At 49.6% G+C, this 20191-nt stretch overlaps 1 protein-coding gene across 1 annotated transcript in view; it reads left to right on the top strand.

The window, feature by feature from the left end:
- The window catches only part of DNMT3B (DNA methyltransferase 3 beta), a 49053-nt gene extending 29224 nt beyond the window's left edge, over positions 1-19829 (top strand). The window contains exons 11-22 of the mRNA XM_065414220.1: positions 621-700; positions 1368-1480; positions 2827-3010; positions 3771-3855; positions 6660-6805; positions 7024-7114; positions 7625-7773; positions 8962-9047; positions 12501-12570; positions 13479-13597; positions 15721-15885; positions 19268-19829. Coding sequence (XP_065270292.1) covers positions 621-700; positions 1368-1480; positions 2827-3010; positions 3771-3855; positions 6660-6805; positions 7024-7114; positions 7625-7773; positions 8962-9047; positions 12501-12570; positions 13479-13597; positions 15721-15862 — 1265 coding nt within the window. The 3' untranslated portion in view covers positions 15863-15885; positions 19268-19829. The remainder of the gene's footprint in view (positions 1-620; positions 701-1367; positions 1481-2826; positions 3011-3770; positions 3856-6659; positions 6806-7023; positions 7115-7624; positions 7774-8961; positions 9048-12500; positions 12571-13478; positions 13598-15720; positions 15886-19267) is intronic.
- Positions 19830-20191: the final 362 nt, after the last annotated feature.

Genomic DNA, 20191 nt, shown 5'->3' with positions numbered 1-20191 from the left:
ACTCCGGAAGGGACCGGAGCGTAGCGAGATAAGGCCCAAGCGGGAATGGGTAGGGATTTAAGGACGGCCGGGTTCTAGTCTGCTCTGCCACAGACTCGGAACTGACTTTCACTCGCTGTGCCTCTTTGCAAAGTACTAATAATGGTCATACCTACGTCACAGAGGTGGTGGTTGGCTCTTAAAACGCTTCATTCTGCAGACTAGCAGGGAGGGCCCTGTGGACTTCTGGTGGGTGCTCTGGTGTGAGCCACGGAGGGGGCAGTGACTGGCAAAGAGGCTGCTGCCTGCCACTCGATTCTCAGGGGTCCCTTTTCACCGATTACAGCAAGCTACCTGGGAGCTGAGCTGCCTGGGAAATCTGGCTCCCGTTGTGGGTGCTGAGCACCTGAATCGGGGCTCTTCGTCTCTCGGAGCTGCGGCTCCCCGGCGTTAACGCGGGGAATAATCATCCTTCTTTTCTGCCCTCCTGTGTCTCTCGTCTGCGTAGATTGAGCTCTTCGGGGCGAGAGCTGTCTCTCACTGTGCATCTGTGCAGCGCCTGGCACTGTGGCATCCAGCCTCTAGGTGCTCCTGGGATCAATAACACTGTTTTTAAAGGGTGTGTTCATTGTATTAAACAGACAGTTGTTTATCGTGCGGGAGAAAAAACCCAGCCACATTCCACCCGCTGTTTGAGGGGGGCCTTTGCCAGACTTGCAGGGTAAGTCACTAGTGAGGGTGGGTGCGGGGGGCCGGGGGAGAAGGCTGGGTCAGGTCACTGTTAGTGTGTAGTGACTCTGGCTTCTGCAGCCTGCGAGGCTTTGAGAGCAGCTGCCGAGTGGGGTGGGGTGAGAACTAGCTGGGGTGGGAAGCCCCAGGGCCTACCAGAGCACTGCTAACCTTCCCGTGTCGGGGTACACTTCGCTCTGCCAGAGGGATGCGGGAGGGGTCATGCTGTGACCGTGCGCTAAGGCTGGGGAGGGGGCCGGTCACCTTACCCAGGATAGGGCGGGGGGAGGTGGAGCTAGGGTGCCACACCCTTGTCCTGGCCATCCTAGGGGAGAGCACGCAGCACCCTTCTAACACCTGATCCAAAGCCCATGGAAGTCAGTGAGACTCGTACCATTGGCTCCCCTGGGCATTGGATCCGGCCCCTACGTCAACGTGCGGATGCAGCGTCTGCTGCCCTGTGCACCCAGGAGCTCTAGAGGCTCCCACGGGACACCGGAGAGGTGCAGCTCTGTGCTGCCTCTCAGTATGAGCCAGAGGGTTTTGGCGTGCGCCATGTGCCCCCTGCGTTCTCTCCATCCTGCCTGGTGCCGTGTGGCGCTGGCTCTGCAGTAGACTCCGGGATTCTGACTCTCTCTGTTGGGCATGCTTCTCGCTAGGATCGATTCCTGGAGCTCTTTTACATGTACGACGAGGACGGTTACCAGTCCTACTGCACCGTGTGCTGCGAGGGCAAGGAGCTGCTGCTGTGTAGCAATGCCAGCTGCTGCCGGTAGGCACCCCCGCCCTGGCACCCGCCACGGGTCTTTCTCCTTCTCCAGCAGATCCTGGGCTAAGTTCCCTCTAAGCTGCGCGGCTGCGCCGCAGCCTAGTAAGCACCATGCAGGTGCTCAGGGCTGTGGCGGGGACAGATGCCTCTCCCCCAGCCCTCGACCTGCCGCAACAGGGAGAGGTGCCACTCCCGGCCGGCTCCAGCCCAACCTCTCCCACCTCAGCCCAGGTGCTGCTGCAGGGATAGAGAGCTGGGGGGAGTCCTCTCCCCACCATAGCCCCGGAGCCCCCTCCCGCACCCCAAACCCCTCATCCCTGGCCCCACTCCAGAGCCTGCATCCCCAGCTGGAGCCCTCCTCCCCCCTCCCCCCCAGCCCTGAGCCCCCTCCTGCCCTCTGAACCCCTTGGCCCCACCCCACCACATGAATTTTGTTCTGTGCACCAAGATGGAGGTGAGGCGTCACATAACAAAATTCATTCCACACATGGGTGGGAAAAATTAGAGGGACACTGAATTCCTGGGGCAGACGCCGCAGGGGGAGGGGGTTCAGCACTGCTGGAGAATCTGGCCAGTTGGGTTTCGGTACCTAAATCTAGGCTGAGGATCCATGGGATAAGCAGTCCGATTTGAAAATGTTGGCCTCCAACCTTAATGCATCCCATAGGTGTGGACTAGGACAGGCTGACCAGTGCAGTAATGGGGGCTGAGATTTTCAAAGGAGACTGGAGGGAGTTGAAATTTGGAAGGGGCTGGCTGGCTGGCTCCTTTGAAAACCCCAGCCAGAGAAAGGGAGAAGCCACTTAGATATAGTTCAGAGGACACTATTTTAAGCCTCTGTAATACTTTCCCAGTGACTCCTGGCTCGCCTTCCCCAGATTGTAATCCAAAGATGTAGAGCCTTTCTCTTCACGCAGTGCTGTCTCAGAGTCCAGCTGATCAGACCTGGCTTGTGGACAGCAAGTCCCAGGTGAAAGCACTATGCTCTGGGCCTGACTGTGGTGTGGTGCTCAGCAGACCTGCCTGCCTCATACCTGAGCAGGTCTGTGCACGTAGCCCTTAAAGAGAATAGCACGTGCCTTGCCCAGGATGCAGGGGGGTGAATACCCTGGCTGAACACGTAGCTGGGGTCATCAGCTCTAAACACCTAGAGATACATGCATTCCACAGTGATGCCAGAGAAGACCTGGAGATCTACTGTCTCCCTGAAAGATGGGAGAGATGAGAGAATTGGGCTCCATGGTAGTGTCCTGTCCTGGGGAGATTTACAAGCATAATCTTGGAGGTGGAAGGTGGCTCAGTGGAGGAGCCTCTGGAACTCAGTTACCGTTTTCTCCTGGTTTGCGCAGGTGCTTCTGTGTCGAATGCTTGGAGGTCCTGGTAGGGCAAGGTACCTCGGCCAAGGCAAAAGAGCAAGAGCCCTGGAGCTGTTACATGTGTCAACCACAGAAGTGCTATGGGGTGTTACAGCGCCGACCGGACTGGAATGTACGGCTGCAAGACTTCTTCACCAGCGACAAAGGACAGGAATATGTAAGGAAATCGACCTGGGGCAGGAGTACAACAGATCACACGTGGGGATGGGCGAGAGGACACTAGCAATGGGGAAGGACATGAGGCTGTGTAGGACACTGGGAATGGGGATTTGCACAGAACCATACAGCAGGAGGGTAAGCAGCAGAGAGGAAATGTTAGCTACGCATATGGACATGAAAGTGGAGCAGCAGATCCTCAGCTGGTTTTAGTTAGCCAGTGCACTTCAGTGGAGCCATCACGGCTTGCCTGAGCTGAGGCTGTGCCCTGGGGAGAGCAGCAGAATGGCCGAAGGACAGCAGAAGAGGGAGGAGGAATTGAGGCAACAGGGAATGTTTTATCTCTTTGGGTTCTTGTACGTCATCCGTCCCTGTGGTCTCTGAGTGCTTGAATCCAAAGGGAGGTTAGCATCTTCCTGAGGGGTCCTGCTGACTGTCATCTGGGATTATGGGAATCTGCTGAATTCTTAAAACCACTCCTCAAAATCCACACTTTTCTGTTAGCATTTGACCCAGTCGTGGTGCCCTCTGTGTTCCTGACTTGTGTTTTCCTGCACACACGTCTTCTGAGGCTTCTGGGCTCTCCCAAGCTCTCCTGAAGAGAAGCCAGCTTAGAGCCCTGTAATGACAGGGCTTGGGCCCGGGGCCTGCCTCGTGGAGCATTGAGCTGTTACCCAGAGCAGGGGAGTCCTGCTGCAATCGGAGCATGAGCCCAGGCTGAAGGTGCTGCCCACTTCATTTCTCTCTCTATTTAATTGCAGGATGCGCCTAAAATCTACCCGGCAGTGCCTGCAACAGAAAGGAGGCCAATCCGAGTGCTGTCCCTATTTGACGGCATAGCAACCGGTGAGATCCAAGAGAGCTTATTTTTGGATGACTAACAGTATTAAATACTGATGATTCATACTGCTCTAGCACCTGCCATCCAGGGAGATCCAAGCCCCTCACAAACCTGAATGAACTCAGCCTCATAGCACCCCACGGTGCTAGGTCATTGTCATCATGCCCATTACACAGATGGGGAAACCGAGGCCCAGAGCGATGAAGTGACTTGGCCAAGTTCACACAGAGTGAGCCTGAGGCAGAGCCCGGATTCTCAGTCCAGCGCTTTAGCCACAAAACCGCCCCTTAAAGAGTCCAGAATCTGAGTAGCTGTTTTTTCTGCTCGACGGAGGGAAGTTGTGGTGGGAGAGGGCAGGCACATGAGACACAATTGCTGTTGTCCCTTCCGTTCACCAGCGGAGACTGAGCACAGACCCAGCTTGCTTATTAACTGATATGGAGAATGTGAAAGCAAATCAAAGCCAGAGGTTGATGCCAACACTGTGTCCCAGGTAGAGCTGGCTGGAAAACGAGAATTCCAGTTTGCAAAAAAATCAGAGGTTTCGAAATGTCGCTTTAGTTTTGCATTGGAATGAAAATGAGAACTTTTGGAATTTTTCACGAAAAATCATGAGAGGGAGAGAGACTGACCCACCCCAGAACAGCCAATAGCCTGGTGGGTAAAGCACCTGCCTTGGGGCAGGGAGATTGAGATGTAAATCCCTTCTCTGAATCAGGTAGAGCAGGGACTTGAACTTGGTTTCCTGCATCCCAGCTGAGTCCCTAACCACTGGACTGTTTGGGAGTGGGGGGGATGTCTGTGTTCGTTCTTTCTTTCTTTCTCCCTCCCCACCCCTCTCTCCCCCGACCAGAAATGCCATCCTGGGCCTGAGAAATCTTCCCAAGGACAGTTTCACAGAAACTGACTCTTTCCCCCCAAAAGCATCTGTTTTGACGAATCACCATTTTACATCAAAAAAACTCCCGACCAGCTCTAGTCCCAGGGCCCTGGAGCCTGGAATTAATAACCCATCCGGGGCAAATTCCGTTCTGCTGTATGGAAGATGCAATTCCACTGAAGTCAGTTGAGTTGTGTTTGTTTACACCAGGGCTGGATTCGACCCTGTAATTCAGCTTCAAGGTGAAGAACCATGTCATACTCACTAAGTGCACCCAGGGCAGCGTGTCCTCGCACACATTGTGTCCTGGGCAAAACCTAGGATGAATTCTTCAGTTACACACTACATAGGTTCTACCAAAGTCCTGGACTAGATCTGGGTGGGGGATGGATTCTATACAGCCAACTTGACAAGAGATAAATGCTGTGTTTGGAGCTTAATCTTACCTGGTGACATGCCTTCAGGAAAGGCTAAGTGAGTGCTAACCAGAGCTGCTTAGAACATTCTTGGAGACCCTACTTGATAAGCAGCATGTCCTGGGTAATACTGAGGAGGGGGAGCTCTGGGGCGGTATGTCCCCCATTTGGTTTTGGTGAGGAAGCTGGAACAATTGGGCTTTAGAAAGCAAGGGCCTGATTCTCTGAGCTTCTGAGCACCCTCCTTGCCCACTCTGTTCAGGGAGAGGCGAGGGAGCTCTGGGGACTTCCCTGTAAGATGGAGCCCCCAGTGGGGAAATGTCTGGGGGAACCCCCACTGGGGAAAGGCGAGGGAGCCCTGTAAGATGGAGCCCCCAGTGGGGAAATGTCTGGGGGAACCCCCAGTGGGGAAAGGCGAGGGAGCTCTGGGGGCTTCCCTGTAAGATGGAGCCCCCAGTAGGGAAATGTCTGGGGGAACCCCCAGTGGGGAAAGGCGAGGGAGCCCTGTAAGATGGAGCCCCCAGTGGGGAAATGTCTGGGGGAACCCCCAGTGGGGAAAGGCGAGGGAGCCCTGTAAGATGGAGCCCCCAGTAGGGAAATGTCTGGGGGAACCCCCAGTGGGGAAAGGCGAGGGAGCCCTGTAAGATGGAGCCCCCAGTGGGGAAATGTCTGGGGGAACCCCCAGTGGGGAAAGGCGAGGGAGCCCTGTAAGATGGAGCCCCCAGTGGGGAAATGTCTGGGGGAACCCCCAGTGGGGAAAGGCGAGGGAGCCCTGTAAGATGGAGCCCCCAGTGGGGAAATGTCTGGGGGAACCCCCAGTGGGGAAAGGCGAGGGAGCCCTGTAAGATGGAGCCCCCAGTGGGGAAATGTCTGGGGGAACCCCCAGTGGGGAAAGGCGAGGGAGCCCTGTAAGATGGAGCCCCCAGTGGGGAAATGTCTGGGGGAACCCCCAGTGGGGAAAGGCGAGGGAGCCCTGTAAGATGGAGCCCCCAGTGGGGAAATGTCTGGGGGAACCCCCAGTGGGGAAAGGCGAGGGAGCCCTGTAAGATGGAGCCCCCAGTGGGGAAATGTCTGGGGGAACCCCCAGTGGGGAAAGGCGAGGGAGCCCTGTAAGATGGAGCCCCCAGTGGGGAAAGGCGAGGGAGCCCTGTAAGATGGAGCCCCCAGTGGGGAAATGTCTCAGTGCAGGTGGCTTGACTACTGAAGGTTCAGTTCTGCAGACACCTCCCTGGCTCTGCTTCCTCCCCCTGGAGAGAATGAATGGGTGCTCCTGGGAGAAGTCCAATGTGTTCTTTGAAGGTGTCTCTCCGTGGAGAGGATCTTAAAGGGGTGTGGGGGAGCTCAGAGGACCAGATTCTGCCACCCTTACTGACCTAGAGAAGATCCTTAGTCTGCACTTGCTCGTGATGCGCCAGGGTGGCATAGAGTGTGTGTTATGGGCCAGTGGAGGAGGATGAGGGACTGATAAGAACCACCCGACCGGAACTCAACCTGGGTGTCTTTTCCCCAACAGGTTACCTGGTTCTGAAGGACCTAGGCATTAAAGTGGAGAAATACATCGCCTCTGAGATTTGCGAAGATTCCATTGCTGTGGGAACTGTCCGGCATGAAGGGAACATCACATACGTGCATGATGTCAGGAACATAACCAAGAGAAACGTGAGCATAACCAAGAGAAATGCGTTCCACGGAAGGGCTGGCGAACACACCTGCCACGCCCAGGGGGATTTACTTTATTTACTACTGAAAAGGAGAAGTGTGAGCTGAGTGTGCAGACCTGTGATACAGTTGTTGTCGTGCCCCCAGTGGCATGTACTTTAATGGGAGACGACTGTTACCTGGTGTTCACTGACACTGAATCTGATTGTCTGTCCTAGATTGAGGAGTGGGGTCCTTTCGACTTGGTGATTGGTGGAAGCCCCTGTAACGATCTCTCTATTGTGAATCCTGCCAGAAAGGGTCTGTATGGTAAGACTGTTTGTTTCTGGAGGGGTGTGGTGGCTAATGGGGAATGGAACATTTCACCTCTAACCCCCTGGTTCATATCCAGCCGGGTTTGGTGCTGGCCACAAGATTCTACCATCTGGTCTGGTGACTGTTTGGTGGTTTCTGGGAAATGACTTGGTGTCTCATTCCAGTTCCTGGTGGACAGGAGTCTAAAACTACCACCACAATGACTTGGTGTCTCATTCCAGTTCCTGGTGGACAGGAGTCTAAAACTACCACCACCATAAATGGCATTAATATGTTCTCCAAGTGGCACCTGCTTTAGGGAGGTCCAGGACTGAATGGACCGTGGAGACTGAGCTTGTCTAACCTCTGGAAGGGCTAGTTCAGGGTGGAGGCGCAATCACAGCGCTGTGTGAAGGGAGCTCTTGTTGTTCCTGCCTTTGCCGTCGCTGTTCCGGGAGACGGGAGTCTCTCTCTTCTCTTTGGGCTGCGGTAAGCCCTCACAATCTTATACATTCCCTATTGCAGAGGGCACTGGAAGGCTGTTCTTCGAGTTCTATCATCTCCTCAATTACGCACGTCCCAAGGCGGGGGAGGAACGCCCCTTCTTCTGGATGTTTGAGAATGTCGTGGCCATGAGAGTCAATGATAAAAGGGACATTTCTCGATTTTTGGAGGTAGGAGTCACTGGGAGCCATTCCCCACATTCCTGCTCTGCAGACAAGGGCCTAGAACGGGCAGGCTCTTGCATCCTTCATGTGCTTTATCATATAATATATCCTATAAATCAGCCTGAGGATGAAGCTGGGCTGTGAGAATATGTATGGGCGGTGGTTGTGTAGGGACCCGAGGTTAAAAAGCTCAAACAAAACAACTGGGGAGGAAGGATGTTCCAGAGGACAATTCACAGAGCTGGGAATTGGCAGATATATGTTCTATTCCTGGCTCTGCTTCAGATTTCCTCTCTGACCTTGGGCAAATGGCTTCCCCTCTCTGTGCCTCAATTTTCCCATCTGTAAAATGGGATTAATAGTTCTTAGCAGCCTGGCAGGAGGATTTTGAGCGTCTGTTCATTAGTGTAAAGTGCTTTGATATTTCCAGCTGGAAGGTTTGAGGGAAGTGCAAAGCATTCACTCTCACAATAACAAAGACGGTGCTACAGATGAGACTGCAACTTCTGTGGCATCATTTGCAGCCTGTCTATTGCGTGTTGTAAGAGTCTCTACCTAGGAGGATAATTCTGTCCCTGACCCAAAGTAATGAACAGTGAGACACTGGAATTTGATCAACATGTATCATTATTATTCATTTGTATTGCATTGGTGCCTAGGATTCCTAGTTCTGGATCAGGACCCCATTGCACTGGGCACTGTACGCACGCAGAACAAAAAGACATTTAAGCTGGCTCCCTCTGAGAGGATCAACTGAGTTTTTAAAATTGCATGTAGTGGAGAACGCACTTCCCATGCTGGGCATTGGCTTCAGGGAGCTGGAGGATGCTGCTCCAGCCCTGGCCACTGGCGCACAGGACTTCAGGGTGCTGGAGGATGCAGCAGCAGCACTTTGAAATTTAAGGTCCTAGAGAAAGGAACAGAGAGTCCTGTGGCACCTTTAAGACTAACAGATGTATTGGAGCATAAGCTTTCGTGGGTGAATGCCCACTTCGTCGGATGCATGAGAGTAAGCCTTTTAAGGCCTTGTTCATTGGTTACGTGAGGAGCAGGGCAGTTCGCCAGCCATCTCCAGGCAGTGAGTTGATTTGGAACGCGGCTGGAGGTGGCTGCAGTTAGTGCTGGATGTTACGGTTTATGCTGGCCACAGGTGCTTCTCTTTAATCTTTTCCCTTTTTCTATCTCGGAATGCAGTGCAACCCAGTTATGATCGACGCCATCAAGGTATCAGCTGCACACAGAGCGCGCTATTTCTGGGGCAATCTGCCTGGGATGAACAGGTAACTCTTCTATTTGTGACGCTCTCCTGGTTCTTTCCTCCTCGGCGCCACGTGCAGCTCCTGGGAGCCAATGAAACTCACTAGCCTGCGACCCCACAGCCCTTTGCGGAGCTCAGTTATCTTCCCAACAATGGTTCTGTTTCTGCATTGCACTTACTGTTAGTAATTATGTGAATCTGGAAAAATTGTAGAGTTTGGGCCTGATCCAAAGCCCGTTGAAGTCAATGGGACCCCTCCCTGGATAGCAGGGTGCACTGACTCAGGCCCTTCCTCCAGTTTGCTGGAGCTGTGGTAGGAATTTCAAACTCATTATCCTCCATCCTAATGGGTTGCTGCAGCAAACTCTTGGACTGCTGACGGGGCAGTGAGTAATCTGAATTCCCCTCTGCCACCGCACAGGGCACTTGGTTTCCCTTGCACAGTGCTGTGAGACTGGGATCCATGCACGGTCCGCACTCTGGGTTTGAGACGTTTAACAGGCCTTGTGATAAACGTACCCAGTTCTCTTAAGCAAAACACTCCCCTGTTTCCATGAGCTGGAGAGTCTCTTGCCTCTACAGACACCAGTTCAGTGTTTGCAATCGCACATGCACAATTGCCTTTTTAGAAGGACACTGACAGTCCAGTTCTCTGTGGACCAAAACCTACCTCTGTGAGTGGCACTGACTGCCCTTCCCCATGCTGACAGCCTCAGCCTAAGGGAACAAGCGTTTGGATGGGCCATAGAGATCAAACTAATCTCTCCGTCCTGGAGATGGTCCATCCAGGGCAGTAGTGAGGCCCATTTGCAGGGCAACGTGGGGGAAAGCTGGCATGGTTGCAGTCTATCCTGTAGCTTTCTGAGGATGAACAGAAGCTCCACTCTCCCCGAGCCTTCTGTCCAGCCCCTTTCACCACCACCAAATTCACAGGAAAAAGTTATAATAAAATGACATTGCAATTAAATAAAAGGATGCTAATAGTGACCTTGTTAACCAGAGATTCCTAGCAATGGCAGATGGAATTTTCACACATCAAAATTCTCAGTAAGTAAATACAGACACAAAGAAACCAATGGAATCCCTCAAGGATTTCTGAACTTTATATGCTTGATTGTGCTTTAATTGCAGATATGTTTAGGAATTATAAATAGTTAAAGCTGCTCCTGATGGAAGTAGGCATTTGAAAAGTGAAAGAGAAGCTGCATGGCTTCTATTATACCTGCATTTTGAAAATCGTAGTTGCATTTTAATTTGTTTGTAACTGAGCATAGAGATTAAAGCATGAGGTCTCAGTGGTGTCCCACTAAAGTGGGTTTGGGGTCAAATTTTCAAAAGTGACTAAGTCCCATTTTCAAAATCGATGGGCACTTAGGAGTCAAGTCCCATTGACTTTTAATGAGACGAGGGGTCCTAAGGGTCTTTTGAAAATGGAACTTAGGCACACTTGAAAATGTTATCCATGAAAACCTATTGAGGGCATTGCAGAAAATGAGTTACCAGCCGCCTGTCCCAATTTAGAGCATGTGCCTATGAACAATAGCTAATTAAATGAGGCTGACTGTAATAGCTGCTATTGCTACTTGACCTGCTTCTATTCATTTAAAATTGTCAGGTATCCAGGACAGTTGTAACAGGATAAAACCTACAGTCGTTGCTGTGTAGTTGTAGCTGTGTCAGACCCAGGGTATTAGAGAAACAAGGTGGGTGATGTAATATCTTTCATTGGACCAGCTTCTCAAAAGCTTGTCTCTCTCCTCAGCAGAAGTTGGTTCAATAAAAGATAAAGATCTTACCTGCCTCACCTTGTCTCTCTCATCACTTCGGCTATAATTTCTTACAATGTTTCCTTCAGGCTATTGAGAGAGAGAGACTGTCAATGACGCACCATAATTTTATTGTTATGGATCATTCCCTGACCCTTTAATCATTTTTGATCACATCATGATGTGTCTGAGGGATAGGGGCAGCCACTGTAAATTGCATAACTATTGTACATTGCCTGAAAGAAGTGAACTCTGCAAAGAGACAGCACTAGCAGCCTGCAAAGGGGTGTGGTTGGTTTTGTAATATGGCTGACCCCAGCCAATGAAGTTGAACAAGGGTATGTGCAATGTCATTATAATGTGGTTGAAGAGGCAGGTATGGTCTGGAGCTGGAGAGGGAGAGAGGCACTGGTCTTCTCTGGAAAGCTTGGTATGAGAGAGATCCACAGACGAGCTAGGATCTGCGTATTCAGACAGCTGGCAGCACACTGCAAGGAGGAGAGGGGTAACAGCTCAATTCTGTAAGCTGTAGCTCCATTCTGCTTTACGGATAAGGATGCTACAGCACTTCGGAAAGGGATAGAGCAGCGCAATGAGATGGGGGGAATGGGCAACACAAGACCTGGTACATCCCAAGGATTCACTGTGTGTAGTGGGAGATTCTAAAGTCCCAACGGACAGGAGCAGTGAAAGACGCCTTTGGGCTGGGTTCCTGAGTTGTCCTACATTTGAAGGAAACAGCTTATTTGTTCTCTTGGAAGAAGCACTCAGTTGTTACCTTCACTTTAAAGAACACGGTGGTTCAAATTGACTTGATATCTGGGCCCAGAGCTCCGTACTGTGTGGGATATTTGTAAGTAGATTATATGCTCTTGCATCATCTAATAAATAGGCATGTTCATTAAAGCCTCTTAAGTAGTCAAGAAATGTGAATCTGCATTTGCGCATCAGTGGGCTCTACCACTGGAACACTCATTTTTCTGTTTATATTTCTCAAGCTGGCGGAGGTTTGGTTTCCGTCCCTCACTGACAGTGTAGAAAAAAGGAGTCTCAGAACCTCCCTCCGCATCTGTGCCTGCCATTTTAAGGTGGGAAATGAAATGATATAAGAGGCCAGGGACACAGTTGCTAGGTGTGGCACAGAAAGGACGTGCACAAATCCGAGTAATCAGTTGCCAGATTTGTTGTGCAGGTTATTCCCCTTCACACACAGATCTCCAACAGTCGCACTGTCTTTACAAAAACACAAAAAACCCAATAGGCCAGTGGGTTTTTTTTCTTGGATTTTTTCAAAGTCATAAATATTCTTCCACTTCTTACAACTATAATTAAAGAACAAAACCAGAAGCCCCGGCCAGCCGTTAATGTCTTGTTTTCCCCATGACCTCTCTTAGTTCTTCTCTCTTTTGGGAGGTTTCTGGATTCTGTTGCCTCTTGTGCATAAAGCTTGCTTATGCTGAGCAGGGCTGTGTGGGGCTTTCACAAAGGCTGTTCACATGTATGAAATGATAATGGTGAGGCTTTATTTTCACCCACTTGACTTGCAGTCTGGGATTACATTTGATTTTCACCTTTTCTTTAAATGATGCCGCACTCCCTGCTACAGCAGAGGAAGCGATGAATTTTGCACAAAAGATAAGCTTGGTGGAGGACTAGAGAACAGACTTAATTGTAGAGTTTAGAGTGTAATGAGCTTTGCCTGTTCTCAGGCCTCTGGTAGCTTCCAGGACTGATAGAGTTGAGCTTCAGGACTGCCTGGAGTACAGTAGGATAGCAAAGGTAAGACTTGCTGTTCAACCCTTTCCCTTTCCTTCCTTGGGGCAGTCTGGTATTTCTGAGCTTGCCATGAATACCACTTACTCGGGGCTCCGTCACCTCCTGGGGCTCCCTCGTGTAATACTGCATGCTATAATAAGGGATGTCCTGTCTGGTGGATGCTCTAGTTGATTTACTCTCGAGGATTCTCTGCTTTCTCCTGGACTTGAGGATATTCTCTCTCATTTCAACCCTAATGAGGGATTTCTCTGTGGTTCCAACCTCTCTCTCCCTCCCTCCCCCACACCTCCCTTATTTTTCCCTCTGTTCTGCTTTGTGGATCTGGTGAGACAGATGATGCTGGGCTTCTGTCTTGTTCATAGGGGCTTTCTGTTGAGGTATCGTCCACACACAAATGAGGCCCAAAGCTGAGTGTTTGGCTGTAACTGTGGGGACTTAACGCCATGTGGCACAGTCCTGGTTAATGGGCACACACCCTGGCCTGCTACTTTTCCTTGTTCCCAACATGCCAACGCTGTTCCTACAGGAGACACAAATTGCTGCTCTCCCTCTGGATCTCTGTATAGATATTTTTAATTCTTGGGAGCTATGGATTTCAGTGCCCAGGTAAAGTAGCTCCATCCGTTTCCATATACTTTTTTTTACAAATACCCTCTTCTGCGAGTGCAACCACTCTCTTAAGAGCTGACGTGCCGGTGGTTGCAGAATCTGTTGCTGGCATCTGATGCATATTGGTGTAAATACTAAAAATGCTGGCATGCAAAATCCCTGCTCCTTCCTTTTATCATTCCCTGCCTAGATCAGCCCTGTTCTCAGTACGAGATCTTTGCAGGATAGCCCACAGAACATCCATTTGATCCCGAATACTAAACCCAGAAGTTCACATCAACTCTTGTTGTTTTGTTCTTCAGTTGAGAAAAGTGCAAACCATAACGACTAAATCCAACTCCCTCAGGCAGGGGAAAAGCATGCAGCTCCCAGTGCTCATGAATGGGAAAGAAGACAATTTGTGGTGCACTGAGTTAGAAAGGTGAGCGTCACTACCAAGGGGTGGCTCAGAGAGAGGTGGAGGGATGGGAGAGGGGGGAAAAAAAGGTGGGGATTAGGTAGAACCACACGCTCAGGGCATGTCTATAGGGAGAGTCAGTGCATGGCAGGCTGGGGTGTAAATCCACAGCACTGCAGCCTGCCGTGAACTGACTGGCCATGTGGCTCTTGTTACTGTGAGCAAAAAGTACCGTGGAGCGCATTGACCTACTGCTGTTCAGATCAAAGCGGACTATGGAACTTTTAGTGCACACTAGCAGGGTCCCCTTAAAGGCCTGTGGGAGGCGCTGCGTGCATCTGCCAGCTCTTCCCATGGGAGTCTGTGATGGAGTTCACTGGCTCTTCAGGGTGAGCCTCCAAGAGGGCGAGGCCGTGGTCCAGAAGCCCCCTGGCTTGAATTGGTTCCTGGAAAGGAAACACTTCTCCAGCATACACTGGAGGGAGGGGTGAAGTGTGCATGGGAGGTGGCCTTTTCTAACCTGGCAGTTCCTCAGCAAGAAGCAGAATCTGCTGACCCTCCTTGGAAGGGGCCCAGGAGTTTACACTGCAGGCTCTCTGGCTTGTCACTAAGGGCGATGGCCCAACAAGGGGGACTTCTCAATGGTTTGTGGACTCTGCAGCAGGCAACAGCAAAAGGAAGCCTACAGTTTAATGACTGAAAGAGCCCCTGGCCCTGATCCCTGGACAGAGAGGTCTTGGGTGTGTCATCTGGTTCTTTTATTTCCCCCTTCCCTGGTTATGTTTTAAATAAAGCTGGCACCCCAGGAAAGGGTAATTTGTTAATCAGACCATCCAGGGTGTCTCTGTCAGCCGGGACAGCTGGGCTCTGCTGTGGAGGTGCTCCCAGTGGAATTAGTCCATGCATGTGTTGGCGGAATGCGCTTCTTCTTTAGTTTAGGGGGATTCCAAAGTTCAGTTCTTGTGGAAACTGGTTTTCATGTTGTGCAGTGATTCTCCAGTACCTGACACATCTGTTTGAGCTCTTCTGGCAAGTGATTGGATATATTCACTTGCCTTGTGTTTCAGTGGACAGCAGTAATAATAATACTACTAGAGACCGCCATTAAGATAAATACATTACTGCACTTCAGTCAAGTGCGACAGTCACTGCATTTCACCTGACTGACGGCACATCAGGGCTTTTCAGTATGACAAGAGCCCAGTGCTGGTTTCAGAGAAGAGAGATTATCTCTGCCTTTCAGTAATACAAGCGAACCAAGATCATAGATTCATGGAGGGAAAAGTATTCTAACAGTAGTGTGGATCACTAGATTTCAGCATCTGAGTGTAAGCTGAAAAACCCCTTAAACCTGAGTTAGGTTTGTGAAAACCATGAGTATGGAAGCGTGTGAGAGCCATGTGGAAACATAAAAGCCATACCAGAACAATGTGACTAGACAAGCTTTTACAGCTGGGGGCAGAAGTGATTTTTCAGGATACAGATCTCTACAGGAAAGAAAAAATATGTAGCATATATGGAACACTCAGCTTCAGTGAGAGAAGGGTCAGGGTTTTGGGACCAGATTTGTAAAAGGGGGTGGGGGTCTTCTTTAATGTGAGTGTAACATGTACCTACGATGGAACTGTGGGCACAAATCAGAGAGAGGCTTGAGGACTCTCACCTATACTTCCAGTGCAAAGACTGGGCAGACGCTGCCCACAGAGTCAGGGTCTGGACCTCATCCCTGTGGAAATGTGCCCCTTAGTGAGACAAAACAGTGACCAGTGCAAGAGACATCCGTGTAGAAATAATGCCTTGAGGCTATGCAAGGGCACTCCATACCAACTGTGTGTCATTCGGGTGGAGGGCGCTGTCTCCATGACAACACAGAAGTGGGCATAGGTGAGATATTGGCTTTGCTACTGCAGAGAGCCACAGGCCAAAACTCCTTCAGTGCAGGAGCTGTACAGTTGCTCACCGTCTGTGGGTGAGGGGATCCCTCCCCTGGAACGCCCAGAGACCCCATGCACAAAGCCCAGTGCCTTGGGCAATGCACAGGGTCAGGGTTCTGGCCCTCAGGAGTAACCCTGTGACTACAAGGACAAGATGTCATCGAAGCGTAACTGCTGTTCTAAAAGCTCCTCTTCTCTTCCCTCCCTCTGCAGGATTTTTGGCTTCCCCCTTCACTACACGGACGTGTCCAACATGGGGCGTGGAGCTCGTCAGAAGCTACTCGGGAGATCGTGGAGTGTCCCGGTCATTCGGCACCTCTTCGCCCCGCTCAAGGATTATTTTGCCTGTGAATAGCAGGGATTCCCTTGTCTCTTCTGGTAAAGATGCACTAGCTCAACTGCCTGTGTGGGAGAGGGAAGGAAGAGAACGGCCCACAAGCTCCATTACTTGGTAGGAAATGGTCCCCCGAGCCACACGCTTTGGGAAGGAAGTGTGGCCCTGCAGGGAGAGCGTAGGAAACTTTCTTTAACCAAAGAACCTGTTAGGGTGACTTTTTCAAAGGGACAGAAGACAACGCTCTTTAGAAAATACCGAACACAGAAGCTAGCTTACCCCACCCAGGAGAGCGTAGGTATGGTGGATGAGACCGCTATGTCTCACACAGAGCATTAACCATTCCATTTTACTGTACAATTGAAAAGTAGCGATTCAGAGGCTGGGTGGTGAAAGCCGCTGGCTGGCGGGCTGCAACCATACTTGAAATAGGTAGAAACAAGGCTTTTGTGGGGAAAAAAAACAGCCTCTCAAAACAGTTGCTAAGAAATCAGAACTGTAGCCATAGGTATAAAGAATCCTGTCAGGTTACATACACTGAACAAACAAGCGGGATACAAGAACCAAATAGCTTTTTACATTTTTTTTATTTGTTAAAGTTTAATTTTGTTTTTAAACTTTTGTTGCTGCTTTAAGGCATTACATGAGAATGTGGAAATTCCTAGACCTGAATGTAGCTGAAACTGAACTGTGAGGTGATAGAATTACTGTTCTAGTTAGAGCTAAAGAAATGTTGTTTGTGTCTGGCTGTAGTTTTACCAATATTCACTCCTTCCTTTTTAAAACATTCTTTTAATTTTTACATTAAGAACAGCTGAACAGCTAGAAAGGTAAAACATTCATCAATTTCTGGAGTTTGGGCTCCAAATCAAAAAGGAAAATGTTCTCTTAACGTTTTGCAAACGAATGTGCTGAAATGGGCAGGAAGGGGCAGCACTCATGTTCAATGCTGTTTTTTTTTAAAAACCTCAAAACTTTATTTTTATTAACAGTTTTATAAACCTGAACAGTGTTGCCAACACAGTGTTGTCCAATCCTGATCCCACTAAGTCACCAGGGGTGAAATCCTGGCCCCGTTGAAGTCCATGGCAAGACTCCCATTGACGTCAGTGCAGCCAAGATTTCACCTAGGAATTTTGCCCTGGGCTTTGGCCTGATTCTTCTCCCGGGTTAGTCAGTGGTGCTTTCGCTACTGACTACAGTGGGGCTGGAGCAGGCTCGTGTTAACGGAAAAGGGAACCCTCCTGCCATGGAGTAAACTCTCAACACCCCCCACCCTCCCCCGGGAGAGTCCGTTTTTATTATAACGTGAATCAGACAGATTCCCACTGTTCTTATCTCATCTGCCATCCCTGCACATACAGCTAATGTCTGTTAAGAAGCATAGAGGGACATATTTTTACTCTGATCTTTGCCCGCCCACAGGCACCAGTTGTGTGCATGGCCCCGGCCTTGGCAGGTGCAATCACCTACCCATTGTGAAGTGGATGATGCCCTTTGCTGAGTTGGGTTTGACCCGGGTTGAAAATCTGGCTTCAGGCTGAACAACCAAATATGGATCTAGTGCCACTGGACCCTTCCTGTCTAATCCACTGCCCTGCTCTGAGAAAGGAATGTCCCAGTCAGGTCTGGCCATCGTGATGGTGGCTAGGGCAGACCTGCTGCCCCAGCGCCTTGCTGAGGGCCTCACCTTACTTCCTGCCTTTACTGGAAAAAACAAACATTTGCAATGTTGAAAGAAACTCCCAAGACTGACTAGCGCTTACTGGATCCTGAATTGGATAAAGCCTGGACCCAAAGATTTCAGCTCTCAAATACAGTAATCGTGGGCCGGGCAAGCTAGTGTGTAGGGCTCTCATGCATATCGTACATATACCAGGATGAACAGTCTCTCTGACAGATCTACTAATGACACAGGAGTCTTTGATAGGGAAGTCAGACTTTTCCCCCACAGAGCTTCCCCTAAACGTGGCACCCTCATGTGCATATTGCCATGCTTTGAAACAGTCCAGGACTTCAGCTCCTCTGTCCTCTCCTAGCTCTGTTCTTCACTCAAACCAGTGGCCCCAGTGAAGTGAAGCACTTTCTATGCTCATGCTTAATAGGACACATGTGCTTCTAGAAGTGCTTTGCTGAAATGCATGAAGTGTTGCTATATCTGATTTGACTGAAAGCAAATGCCATTGCCTCTAAGAAAAGGCTCAAGCAAGAGGCAGACCAGTGGACTCTGGCTAGTCGTGGGAAAGGCCATTTCTAAATTAAGAGACGCCTCTGTCTCCTATGGCAAAGTAAACAGCGGCCTGGCCCCCAGACACTCTTGCAGGCTATGTGAAAAGCCAGGCAAACAGAAGTCTTTCTGCATTGTGCTCAGCAGCATTCCTAAGGGGCAGCCTCCACTTTAACAAGGATCCATGAGAAATGAGAGCGTCCCTATCTCTGCTCCTTCTGCCCCTCCTTGATAGCAGGAGACCCCTGTGCATTTCCTTCCCACGTCCTAGAAGAGGGCATCATCCCCAGTGGATGAAGACCCTCATGTTTCCCACTCCTCTCATGGTGTAGCTTACCCTGTGTCGAGCTGTGTTTGCAGATTGTTTCCCACCTCCAACCGCAGCTGCAGCCTGCCTCCTCTTGATGCCCAGGTCGAGAGTCAGTTGGGAACTGACAGCAGGGGGAAGCAGGTCACAGCCATGGGAGACGGGTTTTCCCACAGAGGAGAGGAGAGACTGAGTAGCGCTCTCCTCTCAGTCCTACCCAGTTGCACTTGGAAACCCTGTCAGTTAGCTGTTCCCAGGTGACATCCACTTGAGAATGCACTGACTTCCAAAACGCTGAAGAAAAACCAAGCAGCGCTCTCCTGTGTGCTACCTCCAATCTTTCTAAGCAACTCAGGGACAAGAAGCAGCCTATCATCTCCCTTCGTCATCTCACACCCATAAACTATATAGATGTGACTCAGGAGACACATGGGGCCAGATTTTCAAGTGATGTAGGTGTTCAAAATGCTCTTCTCACCTGAGCATGCAACTGACAAGTCTGCACACAGTAATGCACATGCAGCTGGCTAATTGGGTGCCTCTGTGTGCAAAGTTGGAGGAATTCCACATGCATTTGCATGCCTACCTCGCCTGAAACTCTTGAACCAAAAGCTAAACTCTGAACCCTAAACCTGTTCTGGATCTGGATTAGAACACTAATTCCTCATCGCAGCCCTAGTTTACTGTCATGTGAAAGCATTTGATAGTCCCTGAACTCCAAGTGGGTGGACCGCAGAACCCCCCCAGAGGAGAACAGAGTTTTGCATGTTTGCAGGAGTCTGCCTACATGGAGCTCCTGGCAGAACTGAGACTTTAGATTCAAGTGAGACAAGAAGATGACAAAATCCCCATGTGAGTCCTCCATTTATTTTAGCCTTTGACCTTTTTTCAGACTGGATTAACACACACAACCTCAACTCAGCTTTATCTTTGAATTCTCTACCCCAGTTTTTATATCCTTCCCTTCCTCATCAAAAGAAAAATAAATAAATACAATGCAGAAGATTTGGAAAGCAAACAAAGATTAGGAAAAGAGGAATAAGAGTTGTCTTGGCATTAAATTTACATGAAAAATTGTAATCTTCCACAAAATATTTTTCCCTGTAAAATCTGCCTTTTATTACATGTTTATACAAATGTTTTCAGGAGAGAGCTGCATTTCAGGAATGCTATTTTAATGATTCTTAAAGGCCTTTTACTCTCATTGGTGCTATTTTTTTAGACTAAGGATTTTAATGTCAAAACTTTTGTGGGTGATCTTTTAAAATCACGACAAGCTTGTATTTTTGTTGTGTTGCAATAATTCACGTTTTCTGTAAAATCTACCTAGTACCAAAGTATGAAAAATCAAAACTGTGCCTTGTCTAAACAGTTTTACTCATTTTCTTATGGAAAAGAAAAAAGATCAATGCCCAGAGTTTACCTTAACATTTATCACAGTTTAATTAAAATCAGTATTTCTATATGACTGGACAATTTTTTTTTTAACAGAAACAAGAGAAAGTAAAAAAAAAAAAAACAGTACGGTGCTGGGAAATGGTGGTGATGAGAAATGTGCTTAAAATTAGTTAGCTGTCCACTTAGTATTCTCTTCATGTGAGTAGAAGCACTATTACCACACCCACACGAGTATCCACCAAGCATCTTCAACACCTCGCTGAGGTGATCAGGACCACAGTTCCCAGAGCTATCTAGCTGTTCGGTTTAGACGGAAGATTCCCACTTAGAGTGAAATCCAGCCGGGGCAGAAGGCCAGCACATGGGCCCACACACCAGTAAATCGTGCTGCGGGCTTAAGAAAGATTTAAGGGGTTCC

The sequence above is a fragment of the Emys orbicularis genome, chromosome 12 (genome assembly GCF_028017835.1).
Source record: "Emys orbicularis isolate rEmyOrb1 chromosome 12, rEmyOrb1.hap1, whole genome shotgun sequence".
NCBI lineage: Eukaryota > Metazoa > Chordata > Testudines > Emydidae > Emys > Emys orbicularis.
Note: the sequence above shows the minus strand (reverse complement) of the source record. Positions and strands in the feature narration are given on the sequence as shown.